Genomic DNA, 24,380 nt, shown 5'->3' on the forward strand with positions numbered 1-24,380 from the left:
TAAAATGCACACATACATCTAGTTCACGAGCGTTCTTGCATTCTTCCTTCATAGGAATTAATTCGGCCGCCACGCTCAGGAATCGAACCCGCAACCGCCATGCCTAAACAGGGTCGCCGTTGTTGTGACTTCGGGATGAAGGACGAGAGACGGACTCTTTCCGCAGACGAAGAAGAAACGAAAAACTTCATACAATATTTACAGATAGTGGATGATAGCGTACATGTAGCTGTAAGAGCGCATCAGACCGACTAGGCGGCTGGAGGAGACTCCCTCCTTCACAATGGGCCGGTTCTCCCTTAAGTCCCCTTTGGCGACTCCTCGTCGGCAGGAATAAAGGCCCTCTTCTTCTTCTTTCTTCGTGATTTGGGAGAGGGAAAGTACGTTCATTTCTGCTGCCCATATGGGAGCACGGTGCAGCGTGATGGGGGCGGGGAATGAAAGACGAGGGGATAGAGGGGGAAAGGGAGGGTAGGTTTCAGGCAGCATACGTCAGCATCATCCAGGGGTGATGGCCGGCGCGCCCCTCCATCCACGCGCCACCGCCGACCAGGTGGCGGTGGTGGCGCGTGGATGGAGGGGCTTTAGGCAGGAACCAGTCGGGGCAGGTGCTGACGTCACTCGCGTTGAATTCTTGATTCGTCGCGGAGATGGCTGGGTGCTTCTTGAAGTCCCCCTCGTCGAATTCTTGATTCGTCGCGGAGAAATGGGAGCTCCAGTCGCCTCGATCATATGCACGTAGTATGGCAACTCCCGTCGCCTCGATGATAGGCACGTGGCATAGCACAACACCATGCATCCTTCTCTGTCCATCGATAAATTGCGATGCTGGAAAAAAAGAAACATCGGGGATGGTTTCATGAATAAAGAGCTACAGAACATGTAATATTAACAAGTACAGTAAAAAAGAAAGGTATAAAGAAATGACATATCGCAAGTTGGGTTCAGGTACGCATAAAGTACAACTCGCGTTATATGAAAGTTTGAAGTGATCTAAGAGCTTCAGGATACTCCCTGCTGGTTAAGACAGCAAGGAGTATGGGTCACGGCTCGAGGTTATAGGCTTAGTGGCAGATCGTGGTATAAAATTGTATGGAAGAGGTGGCTGCGGGTGAGATGCAGTCTGAAGATCAACTAGCGATCTAAGATCTCAACTGTGGTAGTTGCCCTTCGCTGGCTGGGCACCTTGCCTCCCACCGTAGATGATATGCCCTGAAAAACAAACAAACAAAAAGACAAAGTTTGTGCGCACCTTCAACTAAAGTTACCTTGCATTCAACTAAAGCAGGAAGGTTTGAATTTTCCGGTCCAGTCGGGTGGAAACGTTACCATATGTGAATTCACAAATTAATTTCAGTAACATTTGTGTTGGTACAAGAATCGAACGGAAGCGGGATAAGCTGCGGCAATCGCCCTCCGAAGTGAGCCAACCAGAGTCCATGTAAACACAAAATTTCGCCGTGCGATTCTCATTTGCTGTCGCCTTGGATGACGCCTCACAACCTCCTTGAACAATGGATGCCGTTCGTGAACCGGGCAATCTCAAAGTGTAGGTAAGCAAAAGTAGTTCAGTGAATACGGGCCCAGGACGCAAACAGATGTTGGCATGAACCCCACGCATGAACTTATCTGTACGGTAAAAATTTCCAGTGGTTCAAATACTCAGCTCATTCGACAGAGCGCATGCACATCTATAGCGGCCATACCGGATGCAATACGCGAACTCACCCAAGTCTTACTATTAGTTTTTTTATTATGAATTACAGATTGTCGATGTCCCCAGTTACCTGCATTTGTAGCATTTTCTGAACCACAATTTGAAGGAAGAATATAACTTGACTTTTCTTGAAACTACCTCCGCTTGCCGGATTTCTGCAGAATTGCTTTGATTAATACATTTTTATTGTGAATTACGTGAAAGTACCGCTTTATCAATTGTGTTTTTCCTCCAAGCATTGGTTAAACATTCCTGATTGCTCTTCGGCTCGAGCTCAGCTGTGCAAGCCTGAAGCTACGCGAAGAAATAGTGCACGCGCGCCCCATAAAAGAGAAAAGCGGTGATGCTCGAGCCCTAATGGCGCGGAAAAACACTTACACACAAGGCACGGACAAGCGTACCACGATCGTTTTCTGAGCGAGAACGAAGGGTGGAAGGGTCCAGCGAAACCGGAGCGTATGGATGCCGTGCAGCCTTTTCCCAGGGCACGTCCTCGCCGTATTTCGTCTCCGGTCTCGGTCGTTCCAAGACCAAAATTTGGAGGCCTCCGCATGACTCCCCGCCTCATTCCTCCAAGCCATTTCTCAGTTCCGTCTCCGTTGGCTCGGTTCGGAGATTTATTTCCGTACATCGGGGCTGTGGTGGCTGTTTATACTTCACGATTCCGTGTTCCTTGCTCGCCGAATTATTTTCTAGCGGTTACAGGCACCTACTGCTCATCATTCATTCATTCATGTCGTTAGTCATTAAGTCTTGTCCCCGGCCTCTTTACAGCATGTCAGTGGCTCGATGGTTGAAAAAGAATTGTAGCATACTTATTCGTGGGTGCAGGTTATTCGCGCACTCATGTAGGCCTTTTCACGGCGTTGTTTATTCACGCCGCCATGTGTAATAACGTGGTGACGCGTTCATTGCTTGCCTCCGTTGCCTCCGTGCTTACAACGGATGTACATGACGCCCGGTGCAGCTCACCAAACCTCTTTTTTTGGCGGATATCGCAGACGGTGACTCGGTAGAGGACACGAATCTTTGGCTACAGCTTCAGAGGACATGTAAGCGCTTTTGGAGCTCTTTACGCCTTGTCCAAACGGCGCGAACAGCCTATGCGGTGGTTGTGCTAGAAGCGGGGCTAGAAATGTATTCCAAGCTGCCCAAATTTTCCGTTTATCAATTGAATTATGATCACTGTGTTTTCCTCTTCGTTCTTTATTTAGCAAACACTTTGAAGCAGCGGCTTGTCATGTTTCTGACTCATTAATGTTCCTCAGTGTACTCACTCTCTGATTGTTCATTTTCTGCCTAATCACTCGCGGGTGTGCTCAGGTGCGATAGATTTGTTCATGCTTTGCACAAGGGGGGCTTGGAACGTAGATTTTCTGTACTTTGTGAAAGCTTTTAGCAAAGACTTATTATCGCTATACAGTCGCTTAGTCTGTGTACGGTCACGAAACGTTAAGCTTCGAACATTCGTGCTGTATGTGTAGTTGCCGTCACCCATTCTTCGGCACATTGGTTTAAGTGTGAGCTCATTCACTTATTCTTGATACGTTGACGATAGAGTGACCGTAAGCTTGCATGTAAGTTGGGGCGGATGTCTGTATATGAAGTGCGAGAAACGTACTATGCCAGGAAGTGGCGCTACTCGATCCCTTTGTCTCTGTGTAACGAGCGGTATTCATTCTTGCCTACGTTCCGTGATTGAAGTCCTTTTTTTAGGTTAGCGATACAACGCTGGTGGATGAGTGAATAATTTTTTTTTATCCTCGAGGAGAGCCGTGCATGACGAAGGGCCAGCGACATAGGCTGTCATTGTGTAGCCTTGGCGTCCATTCTGTAACTCTAATGGTCCACAGGAAATACCCTACGCATTACATGGCGTGTCCAGCTCCATAATAATTCGCATTTCGTTAGTTTCATTCTGGCATCGTCATTTTTTTTTCAGGACAAAGTCGATGCAAGCGCAGCCGACGACGTGCGTCTGTTTGTAGCTCTCGAACATCGAACACAGAGTACTTCTTGCTCAAGGGAAAGCTGCAGCTGAATATCGACTAAATAAGACTGATAGCATATTTCCTAATAGCATACCTATTTCTGAGACAGGCTACACACTTTGAAGAGCATATTACGAGGGAGGCACTGTAGATGCGTTCACTTGATGTTCTCTATGTTGCTCGCCAGTAGCATAACATGAGGCCAAATCTTTAAAAATGATAATAATAATGATAAACGCTAAATAACCTTCTAACTTTTTCTTTTTAGAAAGTTTTGTTGTGGGGGAGGGGGCGGGGTTGTCCGTGTTCCTACACAAGTCTAAAGGGTTGCGCGGCGTGGCGCCGTTAATGGGCTTCTTATTGGGCCACCTCGGAAATTTTGATTATACAACAGAAGTCGTAAACCGCTGTCCCGGAGGCGTTCTGCCACAAATCTATCTATCTATCTATCTATCTATCTATCTATCTATCTATCTATCTATCTATCTATCTATCTATCTATCTATCTATCTATCTATCTATCTATCTATCTATCTATCTATCTATCTATCTATCTATCTATCTATCTATCTATCTATCTATCTATCTATCTATCTATCTATCTATCTATCTATCTATCTATCTATCTATCTATCTATCTATCTATCTATCTATCTATCTATCTATCTATCTATCTATCTATCTATCTATCTATCTATCTATCTATCTATCTATCTATCTATCTATCTATCTATCTATCTATCTATCTATCTATCTATCTATCTATCTATCTATCTATCTATCTATCTATCTATCTATCTATCTATCTATCTATCTATCTATCTATCTATCTATCTATCTATCTATCTATCTATCTATCTATCTATCTATCTATCTATCTATCTATCTATCTATCTATCTATCTATCTATCTATCTATCTATCTATCTATCTATCTATCTATCTATCTATCTATCTATCTATCTATCTATCTATCTATCTATCTATCTATCTATCTATTCATCCTCTTATTCGTGATGCAGTCGTGGTCGTTTCTTTGGCTAGATACATATCAGGATGTGCATGCAATGACATGAATGACATGGCGTGACATGACATGCATGAGTTACCATGACATGGCATCACAAGAACATGCACTCCTGATATTATTGACGCGACATGACATAAACATCATCATCATCGAAGCGCGATAGAGTAGCCCGGCGGCCCACATGCTTCATGCATGACCTGTCTCGCCATTAGCAATACGATGTGTCGGTACATTGCTTCAATGCTAATCGCATTAACGTAAACAGTCATCGTGAGATCGGACCTGCCGGGTTTTCGCGTATATAATAAAGTTATAACTTAATAAACCCAACAGCGCAGCTATCATCTTTGCGAGAAAATTTGCTATGTGCTCACGCAAGCTTCAGAGACACATTATACAGGCAACCCTACCGGCGACAACGACACAGCCGTCGTCAAACTGTCTTGGTTCTTGCAACCACCCACTGGTTAAACAATTGTGCGCCTCCATCACCTTGTATGTTTTTAGTTTGTCTCGCGTCACAAAATTCATGATACGCTCGAGATAATCCGTGATGTTCACAAGCGGGAACAGCATCACGTCACACGGCACATCAGCGTTGTTATAGCGGAGTGACCTATTGCGGTAATATTTGATTGTTTTAGCATATTTTCGTCGACGAGAGGTGACATTAAGTCGCAGAGACGGCGTTCCAAATGCATTCCCATGCAATACAGGCTGCCTTAAACGTAAAAGTAGACAAGCTTCAATGCATGGCCAGAATTGCAATACAACGAAACACACATGCATCTCAGCCCTGTGGCATACATTGAAAATGCCTTCGTAGCTGCCATGAGTGTTCTCTGCTCATTTTGTGTTCGCTGCTTTGGAACTTTTGTGTTAACGTGCAGGGTTGTTTTCAGGGCACGAAAGGGTAGGCATCCTTGGCGTGAATAAACCTATAAACGTTTTCTTTAAAGGCATGTTAATACTTAACGTTGGTAAAATAGAACCCCCCAGCACACCGGCAACACATATATAGACGGAAAACATGCTATCGCCACAGGTTGAACGGCCGAGTGAAAATAAGTCAGAACGCACCTTTCGTTCTCACAGCCGCCAGTGAGTGAGATATTCACGTGTTTCCGATCAAACGCAGAGCTTTGGGACGGCAGCACGTTTAGCTACTAGCTTCGTGAGGATGCTATAGTGCCCTTCCTGGGTAATCACGCGTGAGCGCGAGTCCCATTTTTTTTTTTTCGGTCGCGTTTCACTTTGTGCTGACTATGCGTGCAAATGACAACCGCCAAACCTACGGGCGCATTTGCACGGCAACGCACAACTGCCGCTGTAACTCCACCTCGGACTCTCTTCCCTCAGAGCACGACCAACTTGTGCGAAGGTTTCTGCGTGCCGTTTACTCGGCAGCTGCCGCTGTGCCAAGTGTGCTCGACAATTCGCGCTCTTCTGCTTCTGGTTCCCCGTGTAATGACCGTGCCATAGAGTCTTTCTCTGTGACCGTGCTCCAATCTAATCTGCTCTTGTTTCTTTCTTTATTTTCCCCGTGTTCATCAGTCGCCACCGCACGTGCGAGACGCACCCTGGATGGCGCGCAACGCGGTTCTCTGCAAAGCTTGCTACAGACGTCCAATTAGAGCAAAGTTGCAAGCTCAGCGTGCGCGCGCTCTCGCCACATCGTAGCACTCCTAAGATAGCTGAAGCACAGCATCAGTCAGCCGTGCGAGAAGTGTTGCACCATCTCGCTCATCGGTCTAGACGCTCCTTCGTTTTCTTTCTGTCTTTCTGTCTTTCTTTCTTTCTTTCTTTCTTACCGCCGTTTTCTGCGCACAGACTTACTGTCCTCTTTGGCTCCCTACAATTTCCCTCCCACCTCCGCTTGTGGAAAGCCCAATGCTTCTGAGAGCGTTGAGCATTATTGCCGCGCCTTTTTCGTCTTGCCAGGCATTGGCTTTCAGTAGACTTGGCGCATGCAACTCCGCGCGCATGAGAGCAGACGCGCAGTCGACCGTGGGAAAAGGCTGCACCGCTGCGGCCCTATTCTCAATCGATCACTTTCAGCGATAATGTATTCCTGTGACGTAACGTGAAGCGCGGTGACTCACGCGCTAGCAAAGTGCACTGAAGGATCCAGGCCTGAGAAAAGATACCTTCAGGTGGTCTCGTGATACATATACTGAGGCGGAAAAGTATTTGAGATGCCAGATGCTAGCGGGCTAACTGTAACAGTTACGATGCTCGCTATTCGTATCTTAAGATATAATTCGATACATTAGTTGATACCTCAGTATAGCTCCATTGCATGAAGGCCAATGCATGTATGCGGTAGAGTTGGCTCGTGCATTTACTAACTCCTGCAAAGAAACCTCGTTCCTTCCGATTTTTTTAATTCAAATAACATGTAAGAATTCCTCCGACGTTCTAACTCGGAGTACACTATATTTCCATTACGAAACAATCTATGGGGTTGTTCTCTATGACACTTCGATCTATAGGAAACACTGCTCTGCAGGCTGACCTAGAGGCTCGGGTTGCTTTGTCATATCTCACGGGCCACGCCACGTGAGGGACACAGCGAGCGTCGACAGCTACGTCTGTCATTGATCATGCTGTTATGCTTGCATGTGTATACACGCTGAGATACGAGATGATCCGGTGATGTGCTTAGAAGTGTATATAAGACGACGCGAGAATAAACCTGGGCGGCTTCTGTCACCCAAGTTCACAGCGTTTGGACTCCATCCTGGGACCACCACGCCTAGGAGCATATCTGGCGTTCTCCCAGGATGAAGTCCAAACGCCGTGAACTCGGGTGACACAAGAAGCTCCCCCGGTTTATTTTCGCGCCGTCTTCTACGTATACACTTCCCAGCACAACATCACGTCTTCATCTCGTGACTTGCCGTGTATGCGCGTACGACGACTCGTTTTTGGAACTATACCTTTCTGCATGGGTCGCTACTTTTCCGGATGCTTCAAGTTTCAAGGCTACCGTTTGCCATGTCATCTATTAATCCAGTATTTCATGGCTCTGCATTCTTTTTTCCACTATTTCCTGTAGCGCCTCCGGGCCTTGAGAGTATGCATAATAAATCAATAAATTATGCGGAGCCCACGCACTGTGGGAATCGAGGTAAGCGAAGCTTTTTGTGCTGTTGGCTTTGATTGACGATCATTAGCGGTGATGTTGACGGCGGACGTTTAATTTCTTCAACGTTTAGTCCAATCGGAGAGTGGTGATTCGATGTACCTTGCGTGCACCACTGCTGTTTGTCCGCCTAGTGCACAGAAGACACAAGCAGACATGTTTACTTGAGGCTTTGTTTTGCGCCATTGTTCGTAACCTCTGAGAGAGCTGATCATTGTCGTTTTCTCACATGGCACGTCGCGTCGTGGCAGAGGTGTTAAAACTGTACGTGCCAAAACCGCAATCGGATGATGAGGCACGCCTATGTGGCGGACTGCAGAATAAATTTAACAACCTGGTGTTCTTCAACGCCCACTCAAATGTAAGTGAACGAGCGTTTTTGTATTTCGCTCCCATTGAAATGCGACTGCCGCGGTTGGGATCAATACCGCGACATTGAGCAATGCTATAGCCGCAAACTACCGCGGCAGGCACAGAAGTGTTGATTTGACGTGCGACCGCTTCCCTAGTACTACCTAGATCCTACGGTGATTTAAAGGGACACTAAAGGTTAATATTAAGTCAACGTGGACTGTTGAAATACCATCCCAGAAAACTCGAAACGCTTGTTTCATGCGAAGAGACTTATAAGAGAAAATGCGTTCTGAAGCGTCCGCGTACCTCCAGCGCAGTTCAAATCCCCCGCCCTCCGATCGAGGAGTGGTGACGTCATGGTCTCATAGTGACATTGCGCCGTCGGTGGAGTAAAACGGCACGAGCAGACGGTGCTACGGCTTTTATGCGCAAAACACAAACGCGCGGCCAGAAACAGAGCCAAGACAGAGCCGACAGCAGCGCAAAAGCGGAACTATGGTGGCTAGTGGAAGGGAAAGCGCGCGACGATAAGCTGGTTCTTTATTTTACGACGCCAACTTTGACGCTCGTTGTAATGGACGACCCTGACAACGACACATTGGCTCGTGATGCTGGGCTCGACTTCAGCGAGTTAAGCACTGATAAACGTGACTTGCTGCTGAGGGCTCGCGCTGCCGGCGTCGTTGCATACTACTACTACGGCAACTGTATTTCATGGCTGTACATATTCGCAGATTTGTAGCTTTTCCTTCGTGAAAACCAAATGCAGCACTCACCGCCCCCGTCTTCGACCTGCAGTTGTTCTTGCACTTCGAAGAATGCAGGCAAGACTGACGGAACAGCGCTACGGGAAAGCATTGCTTTGAAAGGCACTCCAAACGACTTCAGTAAGTCGGCGTTGAACTCGTAATCCTCTGGACGAAAGTGCAGTGAGCACACTATGCAATTTTTCGGCTATTTGCCAACTCGCTGTGGCAGAGGTACGGCACTTGACCACTTCGGATGGAGAGGTTCACTCGTTGGCACACAGTGATAAGTAACGTTGGATTCGCCGCTGCAACTGCCCTTGACCAAGTTCCGCGGACTGTTCGCGCATCCCACGACATCACATGGACGTGGCATTCTCGCTGCTTGTTCCAAATGCAAGTTTCACGAGCCAGCAGAACCAGCGCAGCACAACTGAAACTCCTAAGCGCGTGCAGCGCAGAGTTGAGCGCGCAGAATCGAGGGAAAACGAAACCTTTCGACCACCCATTACTACTGAAGGGTAACGTCAAAATGTTATTTTTTGTTACAGTCGAACAGAAGTAGACAAGTAGCATTTTCTTCCGTCTGATAACCTAATGAAATAATCTTTTTAATACGAGTAGTTGAGTACTAGTGACATAAATTATGAGGAGTGCCTTCGTCATCGGGCTAGTACTGGAATGTCACTGGGGGGTCTCAAATCACGTCATTCATTTACCCCAATTTCTCGGTTACTAAAGCTCTGTTCGCGATTATATTGATGCCTTAGACGTTCTAGAGGATTGCTTTATCACTTTAACTTGACTTCATAGTAACCTTTAGTGGTCCCTTTAATGCGGCTTTGCGTCTGGACACCCTGCGTCAGTTGTCCGCTTGACAAGTTTGCATGCTGTTTATTTTTCAGCATTAGAAGGAACGTACTGTACCGTACGCTTGAACTTAAATTTATCCAGTTCGCCCACAACCGCTGTCGTCTCACCTTTTCCCTCCCCCCTTGTATGTGAACGTAGAGTGACTCGTTTCGCGACTGCGTTGGTAGGATCGGTTCTACCCATTATCTGCTTCTTCTCCCTGCCCCCTCTCTACCACTCTATCTACCTCCATCTGTACTTGCACGTTAGTAGAAGGGTAAACGCTACAGTTCCTGCAATGTTTTTTCTGGGGTGGTCACGGATACTTACAGCTGTCAAGAGGCTAATGTGACGACGCCCAGGGAGCTTCAGAGGGCATTGTGCAGATGCGAAGCGATAGAAACGTCCAAACGAGTTTCTCGCGTCTCCTTTCCTTTCTGCGACGCTCCTTCTGAAAACCCCGCGACGCACTGGAAAAGTCAAAGAAAGAGGCAAAGAGAGTTTCGCTTGAATAAACACATCCAAGCACAACATCACATGATCATCTCGCGACTGGCCTTGTTTACACATCGAATCACAATTTAGCATCATCAATGACAGACGTATACTATATGATGCCGCCAGTCGCTGTGTCTCTCACTTGACGTGTCGTGTGAAATACGAAAGAGCAATCCCAGCACATCCCCCTTTTTCAATACCAAACACTGTTTGCTTACGCAGAAGCCAACGAAGATCTGCGGGAGCACACTGCCGCATTTTAAACAAACGACGCAACAGAAGTGAACACTCCCAATATCATTCATTCACACCAAAGAATCTCGACCTTTATTCGCGAACAAAGCTAGCAAAAGTACCAAGCTAACTTGAGGAGTTCCTTTGTCACGCCTGCCGTAAAGCCAGTCTGGAGATTACCTAGACTGACTTTAATAAATGCTGCATATCCAACGCACTCGACGGCACCGAGGACGACGTCGTTTGGGGTGCCTGCGAAGCATCCGATGAGGACGACTTCTCTGGCAATCCCCACGGCATCGACTAGCGAGATTTAGTAGTTGAGCTTACGGTAAATAAAGGTTTGTCATGCTCAAAGTAGTTCGTTTTTATTAAAAGATATAGGTCGATCTATATTCGAATGATTTTTATTTATTTATCGGTTAGTTCAATACATAGGGGTCTACTTACATTTGTGTTCGACCTATCTTCGAGTATATACGTTATATAAGCGTTACTGTTTAGCTTAAGCGGGATCCACCGATGATAATTAAGCCATATTTTCACTACCACACCCAGCTGTTCTCGTAATACCGCTTTAGAGGTGTTTCTTGACGACCTTCGACGCCCTGCCGGAGCGCTCTCAAACGATCACCTAAATATACGTACCATTAGTTAATGGCCCGGCGTGTGCGCTTAAAGCTTGCACAGATAGTTTCGGGCGGTCACGTCTCGCAGTGGCGACAAGGCAATCTTTTTTTTGGGAGGAGGGCTATAAAGTTTGGGCTGCTGTTTGCAGCTGCCTTCCCATGTACACGTTTCTCGTTCATAATCACTCTGGGTAGACGTTTACGCACTTTATTCATTCGTATTTGTCATGGTACAGTCGTGAGTACATACTTTCTACGCAAACGACTTTTCGTACGCGCGCACGTATAGTCGGTATACATCGCTTCAGTGCGCACTAACACTCACTGTAACACTATCTGGTGACAGACGCTAACGAACGACAGCGCTATACATCTCTCGGTTTAGTAAAAACGGTCGCTGCATGGGCGTACAAATAATCATGAGCACTGCCACTTTCAGCCTGCCTGAACTTCTTGCAGTCCTCCGGTTTGAAAAAGAACAAGAACTGCAGAAATGACAGAGAAGAACGAGAAACGGGCATCGCCTTCAGGGGCCGCAAATGGGTGTGCAAAGTTGTTGCATCGCTTGATAAGACTGACGGCCAGTTAGGAGGGCGCGTCGCGGAATAGTGTCGAGCCTATAGCCGGACGGTTCAGTGGGAGCGCGCACATAAACAAACGCGCAAGCCTTGGAAGCACATGCTCGGTGATTTCGGCAAGACCTAGAAAAGCGGCAACATTTTCTTGACCCGGGCACCTCATTGAGCGCGCGTGTATAGCATCTGGCTGCGTTGAAAGCCGCAGTGGCTGCGCAAGCACCTCCGACGTAAAGTACACAGAACGTTAGGATTCTCGAACTTATATTTCACTATACCTCGCTTGCCGAGGCAGCGAAAAGGCCGATTTTGCGGACCTATACGTACCGCGCTTTAAATCGACTTTTTTTTTTTCAAAGAAAGAGAAAATCTGCTCCTTGATCGCAGCCGCAAACTTCAGGGCATAATAGAGTATGGCGGGAATTCCTGCAGAAGAAAAAAAAAGGAAATATTCAGTTTCTTTGCAAGAAGCAGGCAAAAAGAATAATAAAAGAAGAAATAGTGCAGACTTCTGAGGCACCTTCTCTGTGCTACAACCTTTCGCCAGCGCCAACACCACCGCGCTGTTGCCTGCTTGGTAGGCAGGAGACCCATACACGAGGCTAAAAGTATTTCGCAACAAAGTTCCAGTTGAGGTGGCCTTCAGGCAGTGCGCTCATTCGAACCCTACATTTTCAACCCTCCGGTACCAAACAATAAATAAATAAAAGAAGACTACACTAACTGTTCAGGGGAACTGGACGAGGATACCACTTGTACGTGCCCTTAGATTGCAGGAACAGCACGATTCGTAAAGCATTCACTTCATTGGGCGGTGAAAAGGTTGCGTTTACAAAGATAGGCTCAGGCATCCGTATTCGCAGATCTCTGGGGAGCTCGAGCGACGCAGCCGCGCCGGCGAACCCCGGCGGAACCAGTGTGCGTCTGCTACAGCCCGTAGTGAATTATACTCTTCTGTGAACACGCGCGTGTGTACGACGTGAATTTCTCATGAGGACTGTTTTTTTTTTCTTTTAGCGCACTCGTGGATAGCTTGCCTGCTTTTCTTTCTTTTTTTCTGCTCTTATTTATCGATTAACAGAAGGGCTGGGCCTTGCGTTGTCGTCTGTGAGTAGCAAAAAAAAATATAATAAAATAAGAAATTTATGATCGTCCTTGACGAGCGCGCCCTGCGTGATCATCCCATCCTCTGCCGGCCACGGACAGCTGAAATTTATAGCCGTTCATCACTCCTATTACGCCACGTACGTTTGATCGCAGTCAAAACAAATGAGGTGGGGTGGGAATCCAGTGCTCAAGCGGCCCCTCGTTTTCGGCACTTCTATGCTGCGCAGTCTTAAATTCCCTAAAAACTTTAATCATACTGTGTGAAGACTGCTCACGGAAAAAAAAAATCCTAAATGATTATGTTTTTCCCATAACACATCTGATCTTTGCCGTATACTTGCATGACTGTCAGACGTGCAACCGTACGACCACATTTAACCGTGCCTGGGTCGTTTTCCTGTTAGACTTAATCAACTCTGGTTCATATGAGCTTCGATCTTTTGCACCAACAAGTAACACGATAACTGCAGTCAGCATACGTAGATGACGTCATCAGTCAAGTAACGCTGCTTTCATATACGACAAAGCTATAGTACCGCGCCGGCTGTCTTAAAAAAAATATTTGCGAGATTTAGCGTCCTGAACACCTACCAGGCTGGGTTATGATTGACGGCGTATAGTGGAACACTCTGGATTAATTTTGACTACTTAGAGTTTTTTTAACGCGCACGCAAAACACGGTACACGAACGTTTATATATATATATATATATATATATATATATATATATATATATATATATATATATATATATATATATATATATATATATATATATATATATATATTTCACCCTTATCGTAATGTGGCCGCCGCTGCCGAATCGAACCCATGACCTCGTGACCGGTATACAGGGTGATCATTTTTAAGCTTTACGGAATTTTTCAAATCGCCTATTGTAGATAAAATAATTATATTCATTAGGCTGAATTATTCAGAGAGGCCCACATTACTTGCATGAGAAACAGAAACAAAAAGTAAGCTAATTAACAACATTCACTTACGAACTTCTTAATTAATTACGTAAAGCGCATATTGCAAATTATTAATTGCGGCCAGTGAATTCTCAATTCGTATCCGCTTAGAATGAATTTCCACAGTGATACCAGTTTGCAGATATGTGCCATAAAACTCGTCGTAAGAATGCACTGTCGTTCCACTTAATTTTTTAAGAAGACGCTTTTTTAGGCATTGAAGCGCAAAACTAATTGGAACGCCCATGTATTTCGTCCCGCACTTTGGGAAATGATATCTCGAAACTGATGTCATCCTGGAAATTCATTTCAAGTGCACGGATACGTCTTGCAAACTCACCGGCTATAATTCGTAAATTGCAATGTGTGCCGTAAAGTAACTAATTAGGAAGTTAATTACAGAATTTTCGTTAATTAGCTTAATATGTGTTTCGATTTCTCGTGCTAGTAATGTTCGCCTCTTCGAATAATCCAGCTCAAGCACAAGAATTGTGCTATCCGCCAGAGGTGATATTTTTTTTTTTTTCAATTCCATAAAACCTAAAAATTCTCATCCAGTGCATACGTAGAAGCGAAGAGACAAAAATAATACATAAGCATCATGTGTGAAACTGCAGCCTAGCAGTATACGCTGGACATCATAACATTGAGTAGCGAGCGACTGTTAATTTAATGTCGCGGTTATGTGTAATGTCGTTATAGCTTGACGGAGATCGCAGCCTTCGTTATTGAACTTCACAAATACGAAATACTCCATCTTATTTCGGCCCCCAAATCAGAAAACGTTTTTCGCATAACTGTTGTGCGCATAACCGTGCGAAGATAGGTTTTATTTAGAACTGTTATTGTGACAAAAATACAATAAGTATCTCAAACTCGTGAATGAAGCAACGTGGCGACCATGTTAAAGTGCAATCGTTGAGAGTGACGTATCTAAGTAACAGAAATCATCGTCAGTCTTTCGCATCTTCTGTGGAGGATAGATGAAACAAATGTAGGTGCCCAGTACAAGCAGCGAAGTAGGGCGCGCACAAACTTGCCATTTTAAGTTCGTTGCAGGGGAATTCTAGCGTTTATGGCAATTTTAGCAGAAAATGTGGCCATTATGAGTGGCTCAAGAGAAACCGCCAGAAAAAGTGCGAGAACGTGCACTGCATGTTTTGAGTGCCAGTTAGTTTTCGGTTACCTGAACTTTCATGATTCTTCCAAATACTCTGCGCGTTTCCTGCACAGATCTCTGACGACGGAGAACACTGTATGATATCAGCTCCCGGCAATCAGCTCGTTGTACGTTTCCGTGTTTCCGCAGCCGAGAGCCTATCCACAGTAATGCAGCGATGCTGCTGGCACGTCCAGGTCGATATCGTGGCACATAGCTTGCTTCGTCATCATGCGGTTACCCCAGTAGTGCTCATGGTGGCGCCCCATCTCATTTGTGTTGGTGGCATTAAGCACAGTCCGCGAAATCAATGTTTAACTGACCGTATAGCTGCAACTGTAAAAAAGAAATCCACGTTGAAAAAGACAACAAACTTGTGTTCGACGTTTCAGTCTCCGGCCGAGAGAGTGAAGGCAAGGGTTTATACCAACAGCCATTCAAGAGTTCTTGTAGGAAGGGCTTACCTTATCGAGCATGATATTTTAGGTTCCTGAGGCTACCATGCAGTTACGCTAAGCGGGCAGACGAAGCACAAGAAGCGGTTTCAGGTAAAAACGTGAACAGGGCACGGAGAAAGAAGTGGAACAGGGTCAGTGCACGAGCACGCATGGTGTTGTTTGTCGTCTGTTTTGCCGTTGCTGGGCGTTGGGGTGCACAGCCTTGAGAAAGGTCGTTCTCCAGCCGATACAACGAACATCTGTTTCTAAGAACTGCATCACCTTTCAATTATAACCTCACCATAACCTGCCATTTAACAGCTTTCGGCCGAGCTTTCTTTTTTTTTTTTTTTACCTGGTATAACCCTCCATTACATATGTATAGAGCATAGCACTAATATGCCCCAAATTCGGCATGTTAGTAGGATATATATATACTCTAGAGGAGGATTGGAACGGTATAGAGGGTTGTTCTCTCCAACGCTTTCTAGTGAGTCGTTCTCTTCAGCGCTTTTTTTTTTGTTATTGAAATGAAAATAAGAGAAAGAGATGTAGTCACCTTATAATGGTGACGACTACTCCTTTTCTCATAGCGGAAACAACAATATAAAAAATATGCAGGAAAATGAAAAGAAATCACTTCATACGCTCTTGCTCTTCAGCGCTCTTGCTCAGGAAACGCTGCTCGTGCTGGGAGTCCGTGCCATACTCTAATGATCAATTAATTGACCGTTAAAAATTGTAATTAATTATCTAACTCGAGACGTACTATCCTAAATATCAAAGTGTCAATTAAGCATCTGAAGGCACAGTCAAGTGACAGCGGTATTTTCAGCGACGTACTAATTGAGTACTGTTTTTTTTTTCGACTGATAAATAAACCCCGCGAAATATGGAGAATACCACGTGACTGCGCTCCCACCCGGATCATAAAGCAGCGCCCTCGAGCAGGCTCCCTCTGAGCTATCCAGAACGAAATAAAGGAAATAAAGAAAAACATCGTGATCGAGCTGTTGCTTGCCACGCCCCGGCCGAAGTAACACGTCGCGTTTCGTGTCAGTTGGAAACAAGCTGTGATAACTGTTGTCTTAGCGAAGATAAAGTGCACGGATCCTTCTTTTTTTTTTTTGTCACAAAACCTATAAACGCAAAAGCGAATTGACAACGTCAACACAAAGGTTTAAAGGTGCATTTTGTTTCGTCCCAGTCTCCATGCCTTTCCGCAATGAGCAGAAGGCAAACATGATCCTTCCCTCGGGATCTGCAAATGGCAACAAGAGGAAGGCCGCAAATATGCATGTATATATTGGCCATTGAAGCGTGGCGGTAGACCAAACGCATCGACTATCATCAGATATTATGGAAACCTAAGGCAAACCGGCAGGTTCAAGAAACAGCGGCGGATGACTCCATTTTTGAGTCCTAGCCTATGCAAGGATGTTCTAGCATTTATGGCCTCAAACCCCCATGCTAGCGTGCGGGAGTGGCCGCACAGGTACCAATATCCAAGTCATCAGTTTGGAGGATTCTAAACGACGACCTTTCACCCGTGCCACCTTAACCAGCACTAATTCTTAGAAGATAGGGACCTATAGAATCGTCTAGATTTCTCGAATTGGGTCCTCACAAAAGCCGATGAGTCATCGGAGTTTTTGAGCAACATCATGTGCACCGATGAAGCCAATTTTCACAGAAACGCCTAGGTAAATTTGCATAATGCACACCATTGGAGGGTATACAATCTACACTGGGTAAAGCGCAATCGGCACCAGTACCAGTTGTCCCTCAATGTGTGGTTCGGAATTTACGCCGGTGCTATAATCGGTCCCATCTTCTTCGCTCGCACACTGACTGGACAGCGTTACGTGAACGAAATCCTTGAAGGAGGGGTGGACGAGTTTCTCACCGAAGTCCCGCTGTGACGTCTTCCACTTCTGTGCTATAAGCAAGATAGGGCGCCAGCACACGGCAGCAACCGAGTACGAAACTGGCTAGATGCGACTTTTTATGCGCAATTGATTGGAAGGCACGGGCCTGTAAATTGGCCAGCTAGGTCACCTGACATCTCTCCGCTCGATTTCTTTCTTTGGGGTTATGGGAAATATTGTGCTTACATGATCGAAACGAACGTCAGATTAGTTCAAGGCAAGGGTAACAGATAAATGCCGTAGAATTCCGGCGTCGGTCATGAAGAAAGCCACTAAAGATGTGATAAAACGGACACAGTACTGCGTAGCTGCGAAAACAGCACGTCCTCGAACACGTCCACTAGGCTGGTGTTCAACGGAGCTTATGAATTCATAGAGAACAAGGGCATCCTGAAATATGATGGTTTTTGTTTCTTTGAGTGTTTCTTCTTCTTCTCTCTTTTTTTTTTTTTTTTGCAGACATTCTGATTGCCGATTCGGCTCATTGAGAAGTGGTATATTTACTTTCTTGAGCGCATCGGTTTTGCCTTTTCTCTACCCGTTGGTCGCTTCCCGGTCTGCTTATTTGGCTTTTATTTTTTGACACGAACCTTTTGCAGCACGTATACACTTTCATGGAAAATAAAACGGTGACTTTATTTTGGCTTTGGTCCGATCGGATCGGATCGGAAAACATTTATTGGGCTCTAGAAAAGAGATCTTCGCGGCTTCAGACGGCCTCTTCCATCTTCTGATGGATTCTTCAGTCTGCAATCACAGGGTTGGTGCCCTAGTCCAAGGCTCCACTGAGTATGGCCAACCCGCGAGCTCGCTCTACTAGGCGCTTTTGGCCGTTCAAGCTTACGCTGGAAAGCATACACTCCCACTGTTCCGCACTCGGGTTTTTAATTTTATAGATAGTTGGGGACTCAATATTTTGACAGGCCCATGATTTGGTCCGAAGCAGGTTTCTGGCGCGAAATATAGCTTCGCGCGCACTCTTTCGATGCGGTGCGAGCAATGCCCGGATTTTGAAACATGCCATGCCTATTAAATTGCTTTTCGTGTTTCGTGCGTGGTCAGAGCGGCGGTTCGGCCGCGTTATCAAGGGGCTTTTGTTATCGATGTGATCAGTCGGCCTTGAGAGACGGATAATAAGTGTGACGTAGAAATGAGAGGAACGAATAGCTGCGAAGCCGCGAAACCTGCTGTTGGTACTCCTTCCGTACCATTATCAAGGTGACGCTCTGTCTCTTCGGGTTTGCGACAGGCAATGCAGTTGCTTTCAATAAGCTTATTTGAGGGCGCTGCTTTATGGATGCGGATGGGAGCGCACTCATGGGGTATTTTTCGTACTTCGTGAGATTTCTTTGCTAGTCGGAAAAAATTGCACGCAATTAGTACGTCGCTGAAAACACAGCAGTTAGATGTCATTTGGGGGTGCCTGGGGGTGCCTACAAATGCCTCATTGACAGTTCCATAATTAAGACAGTACTTCTCGAATTAGATACTTAATTGCAATTACTGAATTAAATCTCAATAACGAAAGGATTACTGGCGGCTACTCCTCTCTACTGGAAACAATATGCACTAGGTTTTCTTCGAGTAACGCAACTACTCTTTTCTTAAGTCTTGGTGCATGATAATTTTGTAACACTGTATAATTCACTCATTAACCGAAATGAGGCCAAGCTGGATTCACTCGAAATCAGAATCAACAGGAGTCATGCGCAACAGCGCTTATACTCGGACTCACAAAAGAGAGAGAGAGAGAGGCTGAAGTTTCGCCGGCAAGGAGAAGCAGTATTAGTGATAGCCAAGTAAGCGACAATTACACGAAGGAAGATTACGCCACTGAGAGGACTCAGGCTGTGAAATTAAACTTTCTCCTACTATGATGTCTCGTATATACGCATATAACGCCGTCACTTCAGCGCTCAATTCTTCGAGGTCACTCGAAGTTTCTTCAAGTGCAAGATATATGGGGTTCGGAAAGCTGGCCGGGCCCCAGCCCCCCGGAAAATTGAAAACTCTCCGACTATGGGCATTCACACAAGAAGATCACGTACGCGTGATGCCTGCGGCAGAAAGGATGTTCCACATCCGCCGCCAAGGTTTGTGAGTGGTGGCCCTAGCTAACACTCCCGGGGTTAGTTCTAGAAGTAACACATAAATACCCCAGAAAGTGGATGAGAAAACGACGCGGGGTAGCTCAATTGGTAGAGCATCGCACGCGTAATGCGACGATGTGGGATCGTTCCCCACCTGCGGTAAGTTGTCTTTTCATTCGCTTTCAATTCCATTAATTTATCATTTCTTTAATTCTATTAGTAAGTACAAGTAATTTCCCTTTTGATGTCCTTGTTTGTTGGCTTCTTATGATGTATATATATATATATATATATATATATATATATATATATATATATATATATATATATATATATATATATATATATATCCCGTTTCGTTCTACCGATTCCTACGATTGAAACAACCGTACGCTGTGTGATCTACACGGACGCGGCGGTTGACCCAGGAGCAGGACAAACAGCTTTCTTAGGTCCGACCCACTCCTAGATTCAAGCTGAAAGCTATACACGATGGGATGGAAACCTTCGCCAACTTGCCTAGCGTTAACGAAGCCCGCATATATACTGGGAGCCTCAGCGCACTTAGACAGCTCAAACGAGTGACAAAAACGCTGCGTGTTTGTAAGCAAATTCACACACTTCACAAGTCTTCACGTGTGAACATCACTCTCCACTAGGTGCATGTGTGAGACTATGTGGTCATGAGGCTCATGACCACAACACTGACCTTGCGAACCGCAAGGCTCACTCTTTCTCGTCACTTGTACTGCCTTTTTCACTTCCCTCTGACCCCCGTCATGTTCTCATTGCCCAAAAATCTATCGTACGGTTGAACACGTATGCCCTCATCTCCCCCTATGTGGGCTCCGTTCCCCACAGTCTTGCTCGGGTGGAGGAAGTCTGTCTCCGGAGACTTCGGGCCGGGTTTTTTTTCCCCCTTTCAGCAGCCATAACTTGCACTTGTGGTCAACCATGTGTAGACGAAGTCCAGCGTCCGAAGTGGTCCGTTTCTACGCCTGCAGCTGATGCTCTCCATTTACTTTGGGAGTGTCCTGGGACAAAGAAAGTCCGCGAAAGTGTACTTATATAGGAGTGTGAAGCTGAGAAGTGACCAACCCGAAGACTATGAACGGTGGCTCATTTTATAGGTTGCTTTCGCTATATCTGCATGAAACAGGCCTCCATGCTTATATTTAATTTCATTCCGACATTATGCCGCGTGGCAACCCAGGCAAAACAGAAATCATATTTGGTAATGCACTTTTGGTATTTGTCTCTGCATTCCTAGTAAATGGGTATGTCTTTGGAAATGGCGTGCTTCAGTTACCAATAGCAATATGAACCGTTGAGCTTAAGAAGCTAACTTACTCTTACTATACGCAAGTGCTGACGTCCACTGCCGATAAAAAATTTCTTGCCGAACAAAACCGCCTTCCTATCTCACGGTCATTATTATTATTTTTATTTTCGTCTCAGATAAAACGGGAGGGTTATCATAGACATAGGTCGGCGAACTAATGAGTCGATTCACTCTCACTCAGAGCCCTGGATTCACTCTCACTCACTCTCCAGAGCCCTGGAGACCAAGTGTGTGAAACATAAAGGGGGAGGGAGGGGATAGCAATTGCATGAAGATGTCGAAGTGGCGCCGGAAAGACAGAGAAAATGTTGCGTAGCAGAGAGAAGGCGTTTTCTTTTCTTATTTAATTGAAATTTACAAAGATTCGAGTTCAAGGCGCCAAACCAACAACGCGAGCTATAGAGCTCACTGTACGGCAGCTTGGAGCTACAGAGGTATCCGAGCTCTTTTTCAGATTATGAAACAGACAAGGAACTGACGCAGCTGTCACGTTTCAGTCAAGTTACAGTAATAGACCTGTCTGTGAACACCCTACGAACGTCGCGGCATGACTCTTCGTACAGGCTTGTTTGCTGATGTGGCCATATTAGCTATTAGGCCCACTCTGCCCCTCTGCCCACACGAGGCCGAGCTTGCCTGGTGTGGGGAACACGACCGTGGAGCCAAATTTTTCGGCGCCGTTGTGTTAGGCAATGGAAAAGCTCGTGCACATATGGAATGCTATACTCGCGGCTAAGTTTCTGTGGCAATGAAGGGAAAGTTACTGGAGTGGATCTTCTGCACATGTTTTACTGCGCCAAGTATTTCGGCAGTGTTTGACAGCGCTAACAGTGCTTTTGGGCGTTTGGTTTCTTGGAACAGGAACTGGGGGAATTAGCGTAGCCTCCACGTGCGACGGTTACGCATTTTCCCAAACGACAAACGAGGAAGAGAAAAACAGAAAAACAAGTCAAATTTTACCCTCAGTGTTGTATTTTGTTTTACAATTGCTGTTGTAAAGATATTAATGGTGTCTCTTCCCCTGCTAAAACTAACGCGGGTGTGAATGTGGGACTATTTTCAGGAGCGCTCCTAATTGCGCATGCTTTGTCTCCGTAGCTTTCCCTTCATTAATTTGCTACATAAAGTCGTCCGCTAGTACACAAACAGTTGGCCTGTCATTATTTTCCTCTGTGCACCAGTTTCTCTTCCTCTCTCGCATCCTCTTTATTGACGGAACGACATTGCTGATTCTATGCTTTCTGGGAAACTTCCCGATATCGCTGCATCTCTGCTAGAGCTCATTCAAAGCCTTTAAACATGATCGTTTCAATGAAAACACATTGCAAGTTTCCATCGAGATTCAAACGGCCATGTGTTATAGTACGTGCTTAATTGTGCTGAGCCTGGCTTCTGTAAATTATCAGATTCATCTCAATACATTGCCTTATGGGCTATAAGGCTATGTATTGAGATGAATCTGATAATTTACAGAAGCCAGTCTCAGCACAATGACTGAGCTTGCACTAAAACACAGCCGTTCGAATCTCGAGGGAAACTTGCAGTGCAGTTATGGCTCGCTTTCGGTGCGAAACCGGTTGCTTTCGGTGCGAAAAGCTGGCGTCCCGTATTGCCTTCATCGTTAGCATGAGCGTTTTGGGCTTACTGCAGAAACCACATGACACGGTGGCTTCTGGCCGTTGGCCGTGTTAAAGGCGACACAATAGAATAAGTAAACCGAAGACGCAAACGACGAGTGATTGTCATTTCAAATCTACCGCCGTACCACTCTTCGGGGCAGTACAAAATAAATAGATAAATATCGTCACATTATGTCACATAAGTTGGCAGCACCAATGTATTGAATGTAAGATAACTGCTAACAATTTATTAATGCATTTAAAATTTCTTAGTGACGTGGAAAGTTACACTTTTTTTAAAAGAATGGTTTTGTAAGTACTTTTACTATCACAGCGTAATAAAATAAAGCTAGCTTTTTGTTATGCATGTCTTTAAATTATAATGAATATTTAGTTGATATTGTTGTGCAATTTCTTTAGCGGCTAGTATGAGTCATTTCTGTGCGGTGGCGCGCCGGATTCTATCCGATGTAAACACCATGGCCGATGTAAGTCATATGATTGTTAACCCCTGATGTATGGTTTTAATAAGGTTGCTAATTTGGGGGCCAACGGTGCGTGAGCTGGAATGTACAGAGAGCTGCATGTAGCTTAAATGCGTGGGCCAATTATAATTGCTTTAGAATCACTGATCGTTTTTAGCACTCCTTGGTTCCTGCGCTGCGCTGTCGCTGCCGCGATACATCCGCCCATCAAATGTCACGAGTGTATTTTTACCCAGACCCTTACGACTTTTCTGTGCCGTTGCAGGAGTTGAAGAAGCACCTCATTCAACTGATATCCAGGTACGCAAACTTTTCTGCTGTTCTGTTTGTGTGTGCATGTTTTTGTGCTGGTAAACGACAGTGTAAACATCGGTGAATTGAGGTAGTGGTGTTTTCAGAACCAAGGACATATAATGAGGTTGTCGTGACACGTGTAGTAAGACTCATTATTATTTTTTTTTATTTTTTAGCAAGATCAAGATTTTACTTGTTGTTACTGAGATATTTCGATTTGAGAAACACAGAAAAGACGAGACAATAGAGAGCAGACGACACTGGAGTTCAACATTACGGCCAGCCAGCCTTTTGCATGAGACCATTTTTTAGCGTGCGATACACGTGAACAGACACGGGCCATCGGCGACAGACTGTCACTTCTGTGCCATGGTTCTTTTCGTTGGTATAACTTGTGACATTACAGGCTGTAATGTCACAAGTCATCATCTTGCTACCTTCGTCAACAAGGACTTGAAATTTCATGCGGAAAGTGCGCAATGATAGCATTCACGAGGAAGCCAATGTCTGCTTACGGCATATCAATTAACGGACAACTTGTGCCATACAGCAGAAGTCACAGGTTCTTGGGAGTCGTAATTGCAAGAGACCTGACTTGGACTCCGCACGTGAATTACGTGAAAAAGCGGCTGACTGCTATCTGTCACCTGTTCAGGTTCCTTGCAGGAAAAATTGGGGAGTATCTCTAGACGCTATGTTACAGCTGTATACGGCATTGTTAGTTGGATTCCTGCGGTACAGCCTGCCTGCAATATCCAACACCTGCAAGACTAACCTGCATATTATTCAGAGCATTCAAGCCCAAGCCCTTAAGATATGTCTTGGCTTACCACGCAGTGCGATAGCGGCTGAAACCATTACCATTGCGCAGGATTACCCAATCATGACGCACATTACAGTTGAGACAATGCGTATGCATCTCAGACATTATGCTAGGACCCCTTCCTGCCACCTGGCGAGCCTCACTGCTGAAAGGCCCTGCTTGACATTTATGCACATCGTGCATCGTTTACTTCAGGGTACGCACCTGCGATCAAGCCAGTGTTTCCTCCGTGGTGTTTGAGCCGTCCACAAGTACATATAATGATTCCAGGACTACAGAAGTCAGATCTACCATCCCCTGCTCGAAAACAGCTGAGCTTACTTCGTTTGCATGAAAAGTACAGCAGCCACGT

At 45.5% G+C, this 24,380-nt stretch overlaps 1 protein-coding gene across 4 annotated transcripts in view; it reads left to right on the top strand.

Annotated features, from left to right (window-relative positions):
* Positions 1-24,380, top strand: part of Lamtor3 (Late endosomal/lysosomal adaptor, MAPK and MTOR activator 3) — a 119,703-nt gene that overhangs the window by 6,650 nt on the left and 88,673 nt on the right. For 2 of the 4 annotated variants that reach the window (XM_055062904.1, XM_050194795.1), the window contains exon 2: positions 23,177-23,211. In XM_055062904.1, the coding sequence (XP_054918879.1) occupies positions 23,177-23,211 (35 nt within the window). Of the gene's footprint in view, positions 1-22,845; positions 22,981-23,176; positions 23,212-24,380 lie in introns of those variants that run through there. The other 2 variants (XM_050194799.3, XM_050194800.2) reach the window with 2 other exon arrangements.

The sequence above is a fragment of the Dermacentor andersoni genome, chromosome 1, assembly GCF_023375885.2.
Source record: "Dermacentor andersoni chromosome 1, qqDerAnde1_hic_scaffold, whole genome shotgun sequence".
Taxonomy (NCBI): domain Eukaryota; kingdom Metazoa; phylum Arthropoda; class Arachnida; order Ixodida; family Ixodidae; genus Dermacentor; species Dermacentor andersoni.